Raw genomic sequence first — 15,257 nt, 5'->3', positions numbered from 1 at the left:
TTTCCAGTACCGCCTCGCATAGTTCCATTTTCATTCGAGACCCCATTGTACGCGGGGCAAGCGAGTCAGGTCACTTGTTTAGTTTCCGAGGGCGATCAGCCTCTCGACATCAAATGGTACTTTGAGGGGCGTCCCCTGAAAGAGAAAGCCGATGTGGCGGCAAATAAAATAGCGCAAAGGGCTTCTCTACTCCTCATCGACCCCGCCAGCTGGTCGCACAGCGGCTCTTACATGTGCCTCGCGCGCAATGCCGCCGGCTCCTCCAACTATTCCGCTACACTAGAAGTACATGGTATACATCTCTGCGTACCCCTTGCTCCTAGCACGGAAAGCTTTGCATAGATACTATAATGTGTGCTTCAGTCGCGAAAATACCTCCTCTCGATGACATATATAACATGTAAAGATATTCCAAATTCGGTTCAACTGACGATAAACATATCTTAAAAAATTGTCGGGAAAAGCGTGATTACAAAAAGAGTATATAGGCGACACTCGCAGGGACCGGCTGCGGCTATCATCGACGAAACCATTTCTTCCTCCTTTCCCAACATTTTGCAATCCACCGCCTAACCATTTCCTCTGGTTCCCGTCTATTAATTTATTTTCTTTTTTGTTATGCATCTTATGCTTTTGGGTTTTGCATGTTGCTTGCTATTATTTATCTGATGAAATGATAATTTTAAGGGATTAATTACTGACCAAAACTACAGTTATCACTTCATCGGTTTGTCGTGTAATTGGTATTATCTTATTTGCATTTTTGCTTTCTTTGGTTTTTACGTCTAATTATTTTCTTTGTTTTTTTTTTTGTTGGCTTGAATCACTTATTTTGCAATAAACACAATTGTTACGAAAAGCTTCTATAGCGATGGCTTCAGCAACATTCGGCATAATATGTGCATTTGTATTATGTACACAAGTCAGTAGACATTACGTATCACCGTACCGTGAGTTATGCAACTGTCGAAACATTAATAAAACAAGTCTTAGTCTTATAACAAGTTTTATGTGAATATATCAGCAATTCATACTCACGGTTATGCTGTGTACGTTATAGGAGCTTTTTCTTGTAAACTGAACTAGAATTTGAATGCAATGTCGACTCACAAACAGTTTTTGTATAATTGAAGCACAATGTTAGCAGAACTTCACTTTAGTTCTAGTATATACGTAGTATCACTTCTACATTTTTATTTCGACAGAGAATAATGTTCTAAACGAGATATTTCTGATTCTAGTTCGCTGTAAATAAAATCTAAAATGGTGTCCCCTTTTTAAAATTTTACTAAACAGAATAAATAGTAAACTCATTAGTGACAAACGCCACTACAAGGAGAGTCTTTTCATAAAAAATAATAAATTAAAAGTAAAATTATTACGTATAATATTGACAACAAGGATGTGCTTTTAGTGTAGTTTTACACAGTCAAAAAAAGTTATTAATAAATTTTTCAAAATCTAATTCCAGAGTAATGTCGTTTGTCACAATATAAAAACATTGCTAGTTTTCAATTAAAAAAAGAAAAATTTGAATAAAATACTTACTTCTTGAGAAACAGAAACAGATTCAAGTCCACAAAAATGCTTTTTTTATTTGTAAATCAACGATAAGTTTCTAATCTTCTTGGTAAATTTTAGTTCCTCCACGTTGGATTCTTGAGCCCACTGACAAAGCTTTCGCTCAAGGCTCTGATGCTAAAGTCGAATGTAAAGCCGATGGCTTCCCCAAGCCTCAAGTGACATGGAAGAGGGCAGAAGGTATGAATTAAATAACAAACACGGATTTATTCTTTATGCCATTAACCAAATTCTAATGAAAAATTACTTTTAGGGGATACGCCTGGCGATTACAAAGATCTTAAACCCAACAATCCTAATGTAAAAGTTGAGGACGGAACATTGAGCATTAACAATATTCAAAAGACAAACGAAGGTTACTATCTCTGTGAAGCCGTCAATGGAATTGGATCCGGTCTTTCCGCTGTTATTCTGATCAGTGTACAGGGTAAATATACTAATGCCTTTAAAATATGAGTAAAATAGTATATATCAGAAGAAATTCTAGTCACGCTTGATATTTTAAATTTGTAGCACCTCCTCAATTCGAAATTAAAATGAGAAACCAAACTGCGCGCCGAAGCGAACCAGCCGTTCTGCAATGCCAAGCTAAAGGTGAAAAGGTAAATATAAAAATCATACCAATAAAGTAATTTTAAATAGGAAACCTGTTATTTATGTTTTTATTCCTTTTAGCCCATTGGAATCATCTGGAACATGAACAACAAACGCTTGGAACCGAAATCCGACCCCCGCTATACGATCCGCGAAGAGATTCTGCCCGGAGGAGTAGTCTCTGACCTAAGCATCCGACGCACTGAAAGATCCGACAGCGCCCTCTTTACTTGCGTAGCAACCAATGCCTTTGGATCCGATGATACCAGCATCAATATGATTATCCAAGGTAATTTATCCATGAACTTATTAATCGTCGACTAGCTATAAATCATCAATAATGACAATTTTTAGTTTTTAGCTATAGTTTATGAACAAAAAGAAACTAACATTTAGACGACTTCAATTTGTTTTAAAAATAATTATTCGTTGCAGAGGTACCCGAAGCTCCATATGGCTTGAAAGTACTCGACAAATCTGGCAGAACCGTACAGCTGTCTTGGGCCGCGCCTTACGATGGCAACTCTCCCATTAAGAAATTCCTCATTGAATACAAAAGGGCTAAGGGCAACTGGGAAAAGGATATCGACAGGTATAATGTCAATTATTGTTTAATAAAGTTTTATGTCAACACCAATGATGATCGTACCAATCTTTTTGCTTGAAAATGTAAGACATTCTTTTAATGTCAGCATGCAAGTTTCTCAATGATTACCTCACAGAATATAACCGTTTTGTGTTAGGTTATAATTCCAGATAATTACAGATTAACAAAGTACTACTACACTAAGTAGCAACTATTGACTCTACCACTATTATGTAACGTATTTTAGTAATTAATAATTATTTTTCCAGAGTGCTCGTCCCCGGCGACGCCACCGAAGCTGGTGTATTTAGCCTCCGCCCCGCAACTGCCTACCACATCAGGATCGTAGCTGAGAACGAATTGGGAACCTCTGAGCCGTCCGAGACCGTCACTATCATAACCGCGGAAGAAGCGCCCACTGGCATGCCTCAAGATGTTAAAGTCGATGCTGTTGACAAACACACACTACGAGTTACATGGAAACCTCCCCCACCTCAGGACTGGAATGGTGAACTCCAAGGGTAAAGATTAACTTACACTATAATTTCAAAAAAAAGTAAAAGATTTTGGATTTATACTACATAATAAAATTAACTTGAATTCCAGATACTACGTAGGCTACAAACTGGCTTCCAGCAACAAATCGTTCGTGTTTGAGACCGTCGACATCTCTAAGGAATCTGGCAAGGAGCATCATCTCGACATTTTGAATCTGAAGTAAGTGAACGATGATCACACAAAGAAATTACACTATATAATACACTAGCGACCCGCCCCGGCTTCGCACGGGTGCAATGCAAAATATACCTACTACAGAATAAATGCACAATTTATTTAAGGTACTTAAATGGATAAGGATTAATGCTGTATTGTTTAAAATCACTTCGTAAAAGAATAAAAATGGTTATGCTGGGTTATCCCTAAGAGATAGACATATACCATCGCGGACTTTTTTGTTGAACTTTTTAAGGTGAACAATACTGTAGTACATTATTTTGGTCTATCTCGTAGGGTTCAGCCAGCGTTTGCAATATAAGCGCAAAAAAACGTGCTTATTTACGACATCACATTACAAAACTTTAAATTTATCAGTGTTTCTCTACTATATTATGCATTTATTATACATACAAACCTTCCTTAAGAATCACTCTATCTATTAAAAAAAACCGCGTCAAAATCCGTTGCGTAGTTTTAAAGATCTAAGCATACATACGGACATACAGCGAAAGCGACTTCGTTTTATACTATGTATTGATTGATGATAATATGCAATACGTACACAAACGATAATTGTTTTCATGTCATGTGTATGAAAGTTCCTATTTTCTGATTGACGATATAAAAAATAACAAATGTAATGAATCACAAGATAGTAGGCGTAGATACGACAAATAAGTTTCTCCTTTTACATCGATGAGGAAAAAATTACAATATAGATTCGTATTATTTTCCAATCCTATAACTTTAGCTACCAAATAAATGTAATAAAACGTGTTCAGGACCTACACTCAATACGCGATCGTGGTACAAGTATTCAACAAGATGGGGTCTGGACCGGTGTCCGGTGAGGTCCGCGCCTACACCGCCGAAGGTGCCCCCTCCGCGCCTCCTCAAGACGTCCTCTGCACCACTCTCACCGCACAGACCATCCGCGTCTCCTGGGTCTCCCCGCCTCTCGCCGCCGCTAACGGACTCATCAAAGGCTACAAAGTTATCTATGGACCTAGTGACACTTGGTATGGTGAGTATCGCTTTAAAAATTGTTTCTTTTTTGTCCGATTATGAATAGTAACATAGCTACTAAAATGTGCAGTGCAGCAACAATGCCACTACGACATAGAAAACTGATCACCCCTCGCGAATTAGTCGCACTGAAAGTGTTAATTAATAAATCCATACTTTAAAAAGATACATATTCCATTATATTAAGTAGTGTTATGTTTTAAAAACTGTAAGAATTACATATTTTAAGACAAACTTTTTAATTTGTAGATGAGAAATCGAAGGACACAAAGATCACAGCGAGCAGTGAGACCATTTTGCACGGACTGAAGAAATTCACCAACTACTCGATGGAAGTGCTGGCGACCACCAACGGCGGCGACGGCGTCCGCTCCGCACCCATACACTGCCAGACTGAACAAGATGGTCAGCATATCTTTACTGCTAACTTATGACGTTTACAAATTACCTGATCAATGTCTTTATTATGTAAAATCTCAGTTCTCGTTAAGCTGTGTTATTTTTAATTGACTACCGTTGATTTTGGTGCGGTTACTCTGGTTTAAATTTAAATGAAAATTGACTTAAAAAATTGATTTGGTTCCATTAGTTTGTTTAATTTACAAGTACTTAATTTTGATAGTGTTTCTTTCCTTCCTCCAGTTCCCGAAGCACCCCGCGCTGTAAAAGCCCTGGTTATGGGAGCCGACTCTATCCTGGTGTCATGGCGGCCGCCCGCGCAGCCCAACGGCGTCGTTACACACTACAACGTCTACACACAAGCACAGAACACAGAACCTCATCCAAATAAGGTAAGTCATTCAATTATCATAAAATTGTTCTTATACTAACCCGTAAAGCTTTTCCTAAGAGTTCACGATTGTAGTCTGATGGCGAATTTGAACATATACTTACCCTTCTGTGATGATGTGTAAAAATGTTAAAAATTCATTAATTTGCTTCGAGTGTCAATTAATTAAAAATTGTCCACTTACATTAGGTACCAGCTTCTCAAACGAGCTACTCCGCAACAGAACTGAAGCCCGGCCGCTACGACTTCTGGGTGACGGCTTCCACCATCATCGGAGAAGGTCAACCCTCAGCCACCGCATCCTGCAGCCCCAACGACAAAGGTTTATTATAACTAACATTGGAATTAACAATTTCTATTAAAGTTACGGTATTGAACAAGTAATTGTACGTTATAGTTCCCGCTAAGATCGCGTCATTCGACGAATCATTCACTGCTACGTACAAGGAAGACGTCAAACTGCCCTGCCTCGCCGTCGGTGTGCCCTCGCCTAACATCATCTGGAAGGTAATGTTAATAAATGTCTAACTTTCATATTTTATTCGTTTGGATACATCGCAAAGTACCAATTGTACTTAAAATATTGTATGTGTAGGTAAAAGGTCAGCCTCTGGAGAGTTCTGAGCGCGTACGTCAGCTGCCGGAGGGTTCTCTGCAGATCGCGGGCGTGGCGCGAGAGGACGCCGGCGAGTACTCCTGCCACGTCGACAACCAGTTCGGCACCGACACTGTCACACACACGCTCTCCGTACTCGGTAACTCCAACACTCAATTATACTTACAAATATCCTTCTTCTGGTAATAAAAACGTCCGGCTTTGTCAAGGTACTGTCTCTGAAAAGGTCTTTAAATTGTTATTTAGTTACTTAATGATTTTTTTTAAACATATCTTAATTAATTGGCCATTGGTGACCAATTATTGACTCTGTAGCAGTTAGTAATTTTATTTTAAACAATAAGTAATCTAAAATAAAAATTGTTTAAGTCTATTCAAATATCTTGGCGACTCAAGTTAAGAGCCATCAAGATATCTGAAAACTGCTATACCATAAACACTTACATGTGTACATAGAACAGTGCGTGTATTCCAGCGCCGCCGTTCCCGCCGCAGCTGAGCATCGCGTCCTCCTCCGTGTCGTCTCTGACTCTGCGCCTCAAGCCCTCGCTGGAGGCCGAGCAGTCTCCCGCAGCCGGGTACACCATTCACTACAAACAGGAATTCGGCGACTGGGAAACTGTACAGGTATCAAAACTTTCAACTATTAACAATGTTCATTCCAGCTCTCGATCTTTACGTGACCATATTGCTTTATATTTTAAACTTGGTACTTTATAGTGAGTCATTTTTTTTTTCACAGATTCCTAGCAACACAGATACGTACACTTTAGAGAACTTGTTCTGCGGATCCAGATATCAGCTTTACGTCACTGCTTACAATGGGTAACATTGCCAAACTTTTTAAACTTTTTGCATTATAATTCCATCGTTTAAATTAGATTATATTTCCAAATATGTTGACTATATCTCGAAACCTCAATCCTCCAATACTGAAGTATATGTTACATGTCAGTATCGGCACTGGCGAGGCGTCTGACGTAGTGATAGCTCGCACGCGGGGCTCCAAGCCGCCAGTGCCGCGCGCCGCCGACTTCATCGAGGTCGGCAGCTCCTCCGTCACTCTGCATCTCAAGCAGTGGCTGGACGGCGGCTGCCCCATGAGCCACTTCGTCGTTGAGAACAAAAAGAAGTAAGAAATAAATAAATTGTATAGTTTAATACAGAAATGTAGAATACGCTCAAAACACTTTTTTTACCTAAACGTACAAAATAACGTGTCGCTTAAAGGTTTCTTCCAATGTTATGTTATTTTTACTTGATATAGAGTTAAATATTGTTTACCGATGTGCAGGGGAGCCGCTGAATGGAACCAAATTTCCAATGCCGTGAAGCCCGGAGGCAATTTCGTTGTGCTCGGTACGTAACCAATTTGAATACGTATTGTATTATACTTATTATTAAAAACATTTATAATGAGTATTATGTTGTTATAGACCTGGAACCCGCAACTTGGTATGTACTGAGGATCACCGCACACAACAATGCCGGATTCAACGTCGCCGAATACGAATTCGCTACTCTCACCATGACCGGAGGTACGTTATATTTACTTACTCGTAACGTTATAGAGATTTTATTTATCGTAGCATCCCACAATTTTATCAAAGCTAGCTTTTGACTTTTGACAAACTTTTACCAAAGAATTAAAATAAATTTAATGTAAAATTCCGATTGCATCCGGAAATAAATTTTAAATTTATTTCTGGATGCAAACTGTACTTCTCTACCCTACTATTATTATAATCGATCGTAAAAAAATGAGTACCTGAAATGCAGTGCCTTTTTTGGTCCCATAATAGTTGTAGTAATAGAGGGCTTGCATTTCAGGTACGATCGCTCCCGCGCGCGACGTCAACGACGGCAACCTCACCACCGAACAGACCATCAAGATCATCCTGTCACATCTGAATCTTATCGTGCCCGTGGTCGCGGCCATCCTCGTCATTATCATAGCCATCGTTGTCGTGTGCGTGGTGCGCGGCGCCAGGGACCACCACCACAAAGGTATCACATTCTAGGCACCATCGCCCCCCTCCCCGGCAACGCTGGCGACAAGGAGCTGCCCCCCTGGGTCAAAGCCTGGCTAGAACCTGAAGTTCTAGTGCCCATATTGGCTACTATTGTGGTGTTCATCGTCGGCCTCGTGGTGATCTGTCTGACCCTCGCCCGGAGGAACACTCCTCACCGCCTGCGAGGTCAGAAGGACGTGTACTGTATGTATGGTGGCATGGACACCGCTTTGTTTCCTTATTTATTCACTAGTTCATCCATTTATATAATATACTCTCTGCCATTTGTCTTTTGAGTTCAAACGACAAAATCGTAGTGGCAGGGAATGTGTTAAGTGTTTTTGTCATCCGTGTTCATTTTAGCATGATCATTTAAATATTGGATCTAAAAACTAATATTTCACTATTTATATGTAGTTTCTTCAAAGTTTTTATTTTCTCTTTATCTGAACAGTAAATCTAAATTTATTTTCTTTCATCTTGTAACATTTCATATTACTATATAATTTGCGGAATCATCAATTTAAATGTGTATACTTTGTATTTATAAAAGAGCTTGATGATTTTTTACTTTATATTGAAGCAAATTAGAGGCCATTTTTTAATAAAAGTAGCTATTGGTAATAATATAATCCACTTGGTATTTTGATGCTTTTTAGATAAGTGTTACCATTTTATTTCTGTATGAATATGTAACATTTTGGCCACAATTTGCTATTTAATACGCTAAACCGTTTATGTTAAGATACGCTCTGTAGAAGCTACAAATTATTTACTGATTTTTTATTTTTATTTTATTCACTTAACTGATTTTACATAATTTTTACTTTGATGTAATATTTATTACGATATAATGTCCAGAAGTTTGTTTTTACCGCTTATTTTGTGAGCATAGCGGAGAATTTGAAGGTAGAGTGGTTTGGTGTGTCCTTCATTGTCCCGTACCATTCTCTATTTATCATAACATCAACTATGGCGCTTTACTCTAGGATATGACGTGTTTATTTCCACCGAAACACAGACTAGAACAAGCGTACTACAAATTACGAAACTATATTTGTGATATTAAATTGGTGATGGGCAATATATACTAATCATCATCATCATCATCATCATCAAGATAATGTTTGTGATATAGACGACGCAGTGTACAACGCATCGCAAGCCGCGCTGGGCGGAGGCGCGGGCACACTGGACAAGCGCGGCGGACTGCGCGACGAGCTCGGCTACATCGCGCCGCCCAACAGGAAGCTGCCTCCCGTACCCGGCTCCAACTACAATACCTGCGACCGTGTTAAACGTCAAGCTGTCATCAGTGAGTGCTGCCCATATTTTTAAACTATACTGAGGGAAAAATCTCCTAATACCTTTTTTTTTCAACATCTACATTTAAGGCAAAGATATTGTGCGACATAAGACAATTTTAAATGTATAAGGATAGAAATGGGAAGTACACTATATCATTTTAGTTCAGAAGATCCTCCCACTTATTTAAAATCCAAATTCACGTTTATTGTTTATTACTTATACTTCAAGTGTTCCAGTAATTTACGAAATGTTTCTCAAACAATTTACTCACGGCATTTATTTACAAACCAACAATAGTAAGTACAAAAATATACCAAAATATGGTGTTTTAGTAGTTTGAATAAATTATCAAACGTTTTTGTGAAGATTCAATACTGTAATAGTTATTTTTTTGAAACAAAAACCACACACGTTTATTAATTTTTTCAAACTAATTTACATATAGATTCAAAGTATTCCTACAGCTTCGGTGGCACGAGCTTTATCAATTTTTATTTATAATATTTTATTTGCGACCTATTTATATTTTTACTATGGTGATTGTTATTTTATTAAATTTTATCCATTTTATATTTGTATTTGCGGTTAGATATACAGCCAAAAATAAGTTTTACATCCATGATTAAATTAATTCACAAATTTTTTAATCATTAAAAAATTTGTGAATTAATTAATTTTAGATTAAATGTTCAGATACTTTCCTCTTTTTGGCTACATAGATTAACACTAGTTTATACCCTATACCTTTTTACTTCAATTTTGCTTACGTACAATTTCTTTTAAACCCATTGGATGACATGGTTTATCAGGTAGATAGTTGTCCTACCCGTTTAGTTATTAAGTTAGCGACTGCTGTACTATCTCACGAGCGACAAATAAATTCATTACTGAAATAATGTTTTAAAAAACCCGTGACAGACCAAAATCCTCGTTTAAAACATATTGTTATCTCTGTTTTGTCAAAGATAATGACAGGGATGACGATATGTTTTGTACAGAGATTTTGGTTTCAACAACCAACGGTAGGTCTGGTATCTGTTAGTTGAGAAATAAACGTTCTCCACTGTATGTGAGATAGTATAGTTGTTAGCATGTGTCGCACGCGGTATAACCGAGTAGTGTACGGGCACAGTGGGCGCGCATTCCACCTGGGACCCGCGCAGGCACCACTACGAGCGCGTGCGCAGACCGCGCCTGCGTCGTACCGGCTCCGGCGACACCATCTCTACAGGTACACGGACAAGCAGACGCGCATACATGGATACATGGATAATAATATACCAAGGGTACACAACCCTTGACCAACTTTGTAATGTACTGTGCAATCTTAATACAAAAAAGACCACCGGTGCCCAGGCATAGATTTTTGAATCATTTTATTTGGCGCGATTGCAAAGAGGTTAAGCGTTCCTTGCTCTATACTTCACTTGTAGTATAAAGAATTTACTATAACTCAGTTTAACGAATAACGATTAATAAATCATCTATACAATTTTATGCGTTACTTGCTATCCATGTATGGGTGCTGCAAATCCTCAATGGATGCGATGAGATATTCTAGATTGATCACATGTGAATATTGAAAACGCATATATGACACTATATGGATCTTTTGAAATATATACTTAAGTAAATTTAATTGCTATTATATATCAATATCTTTAAATTAAACCTAAGAATGCTTGTGATCAATCTAAATGTCCCAAAATGTCGACTTGTTTGAGGCAAAGCAGATACTAACAGAGTGGTGTGCTACTAACAAAAGTATGGTAAGTATATATGTTACTATGTAAATATATGTATAAATATATAATAAATTATAAAAATGTATTGCATGTTATAATTTAATTCTAGTAAATAACACAAGTGGATTGTTTATTTTTTGCATGAACAGCTTTTTCTTTCCCAAGCAGCTTTAACGTGTGCTTATTTCTAACATAGTTTATGTCAATTTGTTTATTTTGTTAAAATAATATATATATAACTAGCTTTTCCCGCGACTCCGTCCGCGCGGAATAAAAAATAGAAAACGGGGTAAAAATTATCCTATGCCCGTTTCCTGGTTCTAAGCTACCTGCCCAACAATTTTCAGCTAAATCAGTTCGACCGATCTTGAGTTATAATAGTGTAACTAACACGACTTTCTTTTATATATATAGATAGAAGATACAGGGATTACAATATTTATCGTTTTACAATCTTAAATATATTTTCTGACGAGAAGGTTTTTTACAAAAATAAAATTCATCTTTATGTTTGTAAAAATTTTAATAAATAAAATAAATAAATAAATAAAAATAACTACATACTACACTAAAGCGTCCCAAAATTATGTTCTTTTTTGTGATTGCAAGTATGGAACTTATAATGTATACGTGTGGATTGTTTTTTAAATGTGTATTAATTATAATGATAGAATTCAATTTTTGCTAACGTTACACTGAAGTAATATTATACACACATAATATAATATCGCTAGTGTACTTTACGTGTTTTATTTCTACGATTATACTTTGTAGCACGTACATTTGTGTATCAAAGTGAAAGCATGAGGGGATTGTTTGAAGTGTGGTGTGTACAAATATAACGGAAATGCACAATTTTCACATCCAGATTGTCTTAACTTGTATTCTTGTGTAATTTAATCAATGCAAAGAGTATGAATGTATTGTAAACACTATTTTAACGAAACGACTAACTGTCGCATTCAGAGTTAAATGGTCCTTTAACTAAATCTTAATTCAGGGCCTCTTTTAGTTACCAAGGGCTTTGAGTGCGACAGTTATGCAATTACATAATAAACTAAACGATTAATAATCTTACAGGTATGGAAGACGAGATCTGCCCCTACGCTACTTTCCATCTGCTGGGTTTCCGTGAAGAGATGGACCCGAGCAAGGCGCTGGCCTTCCCGCACCACCACCCCGGACACCCCGCGCACCCCGCACACGCCGCGCACACCCCGCACGCCGGCACCCTCGCGCACCCGCACCCGCATCACCCCGCACACTCGCGCGCTGGATCTCAGAGCATGGTCAGTATCCGCTCATTCGACTTTCTCCTACACTTACTATCAAATTTTAAGGCATTAAGTGATGCAAGGGAGCCCCTTGGTATACATTTATGTGACTACTAAACTTATGTTATTTCCACGCGGGGACAAGATACTAGGCAGTGCAGTAAGACAGCTCAGTATTGTTATTGTTAAAAAAGACTTGGAATAATAAAACAATAGATGATAAGGTGTCCTAGCGTACATAATCAAGAGCTTAAGTGGCAACACATCTGTCACTAGTCATGAGGCACAATAACCGGTGTCTTATTAAATCTTTCTGTTGTAACACTGAAAATGTTGTGTGACTTCCAGCCCCGAGCCAACAGCCGCTACGCTCGCAAGAACTCGCAAGGCGGACAGAGCGCCATCTACTCCACGGCCCCCGAGTACGACGACCCCGCCACCTGCGCTGAAGAGGATCAATACGTAACACTACCTTACATATCTTACTTTGCCTTGCCTCACTTACATTTTATGACTGTTCGATGGTTGATAAAATCCCATTACATTCCACTAAACTTTTATTAATCAAGGGATATTATTTGCCAATATTTGTTATTCTCTGTCATAGTATGCCAAATATGAGTAACTATTCCTGTTTAAAAAAAAACACTTACAATGTCCAGCGCGCCCGCTACTCTCGCCCGATGTACGCATGCGGTCCTGAATACGACGAGCCTGCCTGCTGCCAGCCCGAAGACGAACAATACACCGGCGCTTACGGCACGCCATACTCCGACCACTACGGCTCCCGACCCAGCATTGGTAAGGGTAACGACTCTCCTCCCCTACCCCGACCCATACACGTGATTTATGTACTGTCAAGTCTCAAATACCAAAGAACTATAATACGAAAAAGAAAATAATTGTAATATTTCTAAGTCATTCTCTCTTGTATGATATATAAGTGTTCAGTCAAAAAGTTGTAGTACAATAGAAATTACTATCACTAGTATGTCACTATTAAGATGTAATATGTCGTAGGTACAATAGCATTTAATATCTGTTCAATGTGTATAGGAACTCGCAAATGCGGCAGCTCCCCCGAGCCTCCCCCACCCCCTCCCCGCAACGCCAACACCGACAACAACTGCTCCTCCTCCTTCAACGAGAGCAAGGACTCCAATGAGATCTCCGAAGCCGAGTGCGACCAGACCCGCAACTATCCTGGTACGTAACACCATCGGCACTTAGGACCACAGCGATGATATGAGACCACATAACAAACACAAGTGGTCCTACTTCAGAAAGATATGATTTTTAGGTCTTTGAATAACCTTGAATAAAATACATCTGAAATTTCCTTATAAGCTCAATAAATAATAATTGGTTAAATACTAACATTAAGTATGAAAGTGTTGTGCTTATATACATAATAATTGACCAATTTTAATCAAATGTAAAATTTATTTTAAAAATTCTACTCATGGTTATTAAGAGCGAAAGGTGACGAAGAAAAATATATTTTTTAATGCAAAATTAATATAAAAATTGGTCCATGTCATGCGCTCTTGGGCGTCGCCTGAACAGAAGACGGTAAAAAGATTTTGACTCAATTAGTTCTTGATTGTTTCTAATTATTGTGACTGACAGCATGCAACATTTGTTTCAGTAATAACAAATCGAAAATGTTACCAGCTTATAGAATTTCTTGCAATTGGCTTAACTTACTTTTTTTTTCAAAATTTTTCCTTCATTACTTTATTTGTACTATTACATTTTTCACTTGGCAAAAACGTGAAAGTTTATTTCCTTATTCAATGTTTAAACCAAAAAATTAAAATCATTACAATTAATTTGAAATTACTTTAACTTTTACCAAGTGATAATGTAACAGATTGAAAATTTTTATCTTTTCATCGAATCTTTCACAAAATTTTTGGCTTAGACGTGAACGTGTTAACATCTATTTGAAATGGTTCCGTAGATTTAGTACGTGTTTTAGATATATTCGGGCAACACTCAAGGTAGAGAAATAGTTTTATATGTAGACTGAATGTTTCCAAATTTTATTATTGGGTGTTGTTCGAAATATCAACGTAGCGGGCAGGCGTATCCGGGTGAGGTGTCTAGTGTAGAGCGCGTCGTGACTTGTATGTTGTTGCAGTCAGGGCCCACACTGCCAAGGACGGCTTGCACAGCGAGGAAATGAGAAAACTCATTGACAGGTCAGTTTGTCCAGACCTTTACACACCCACACGTACTACCTAAGTAACAACACACGACTAACAAATTTACACTCTGTGATGCTCTTAGTTATGGTTTACGAATTTTATAACAGCAAGTTTTAGCAACACATATTTTAACTGAAAACACTTGTTCTTCTTTTAAATCACTAAGGTTACAAATAATTTTTAAATTAATATGTAGTGAGAATGATTTCTTAGTATTTTGTAGTATTACGAACTTAGATAATATAAAAAACTCAATTGTTTTATATTTGTACATTAAGAACTTATTTGTCATTTAGAAATCGAAAGTGTATTAAACAAATATTAATTTTGACTCTAAATATACTTTATAATTGCACTGATATATTACAAGGGAAACATTTTTTGCACACAGACTAACTAATGTAGCCGACTCCTTGTGTGTGAGCCGGATAGTTCTAGTTTAAATTGTATTGATATTTTGTGTATGTGTACAAACATACGCGTATTAAGCATGTGTATATGTTCTGCATCCGTCGTCCACAGGAAACAGTAAGTCAAAGTATGTCAACAGAAAATAATTATCCGCCTGAATGTTGATTGTTTTTGCCTGAATTATTATATTCGTTATAATTTTGTGGCTAACCACCTCTCACTCATACCTTGTGCACCCAAATCGTTTCTTTTGCTAACCAATTTTAAACCCCACGATACAAAATTGTGCTACTTAACTTATTTCACAACTGTGTAATCAATTATAATCACTTTCATTAGAATTTACTTCAGTTAAAAAAATGCTTTTTATTCAAAGCCTTTGCCATT

At 37.6% G+C, this 15,257-nt stretch overlaps 1 protein-coding gene across 1 annotated transcript in view; it reads left to right on the top strand.

Moving 5' to 3' along the window:
* LOC106714864 (Down syndrome cell adhesion molecule-like protein Dscam2) overlaps nucleotides 1-15,257 on the top strand; it is a 65,179-nt gene that overhangs the window by 49,527 nt on the left and 395 nt on the right. The window contains exons 15-40 of the mRNA XM_045678774.1: nucleotides 1,642-1,761; nucleotides 1,835-2,008; nucleotides 2,095-2,183; nucleotides 2,257-2,464; nucleotides 2,611-2,767; nucleotides 3,031-3,282; nucleotides 3,368-3,478; nucleotides 4,261-4,502; nucleotides 4,754-4,909; nucleotides 5,147-5,295; nucleotides 5,484-5,616; nucleotides 5,692-5,801; nucleotides 5,890-6,049; nucleotides 6,386-6,537; nucleotides 6,653-6,735; nucleotides 6,866-7,042; nucleotides 7,205-7,269; nucleotides 7,347-7,448; nucleotides 7,741-7,917; nucleotides 9,061-9,237; nucleotides 10,363-10,461; nucleotides 12,056-12,264; nucleotides 12,598-12,711; nucleotides 12,912-13,050; nucleotides 13,306-13,455; nucleotides 14,393-14,453. Of these exons, the coding sequence (XP_045534730.1) occupies nucleotides 1,642-1,761; nucleotides 1,835-2,008; nucleotides 2,095-2,183; nucleotides 2,257-2,464; nucleotides 2,611-2,767; nucleotides 3,031-3,282; nucleotides 3,368-3,478; nucleotides 4,261-4,502; nucleotides 4,754-4,909; nucleotides 5,147-5,295; nucleotides 5,484-5,616; nucleotides 5,692-5,801; nucleotides 5,890-6,049; nucleotides 6,386-6,537; nucleotides 6,653-6,735; nucleotides 6,866-7,042; nucleotides 7,205-7,269; nucleotides 7,347-7,448; nucleotides 7,741-7,917; nucleotides 9,061-9,237; nucleotides 10,363-10,461; nucleotides 12,056-12,264; nucleotides 12,598-12,711; nucleotides 12,912-13,050; nucleotides 13,306-13,455; nucleotides 14,393-14,453 (3,766 nt within the window). The remainder of the gene's footprint in view (nucleotides 1-1,641; nucleotides 1,762-1,834; nucleotides 2,009-2,094; nucleotides 2,184-2,256; nucleotides 2,465-2,610; nucleotides 2,768-3,030; nucleotides 3,283-3,367; nucleotides 3,479-4,260; nucleotides 4,503-4,753; nucleotides 4,910-5,146; nucleotides 5,296-5,483; nucleotides 5,617-5,691; nucleotides 5,802-5,889; nucleotides 6,050-6,385; nucleotides 6,538-6,652; nucleotides 6,736-6,865; nucleotides 7,043-7,204; nucleotides 7,270-7,346; nucleotides 7,449-7,740; nucleotides 7,918-9,060; nucleotides 9,238-10,362; nucleotides 10,462-12,055; nucleotides 12,265-12,597; nucleotides 12,712-12,911; nucleotides 13,051-13,305; nucleotides 13,456-14,392; nucleotides 14,454-15,257) is intronic.

The sequence above is a fragment of the Papilio machaon genome, chromosome 7, assembly GCF_912999745.1.
Source record: "Papilio machaon chromosome 7, ilPapMach1.1, whole genome shotgun sequence".
Lineage (NCBI taxonomy): Eukaryota > Metazoa > Arthropoda > Insecta > Lepidoptera > Papilionidae > Papilio > Papilio machaon.
Note: the sequence above shows the minus strand (reverse complement) of the source record. Positions and strands in the feature narration are given on the sequence as shown.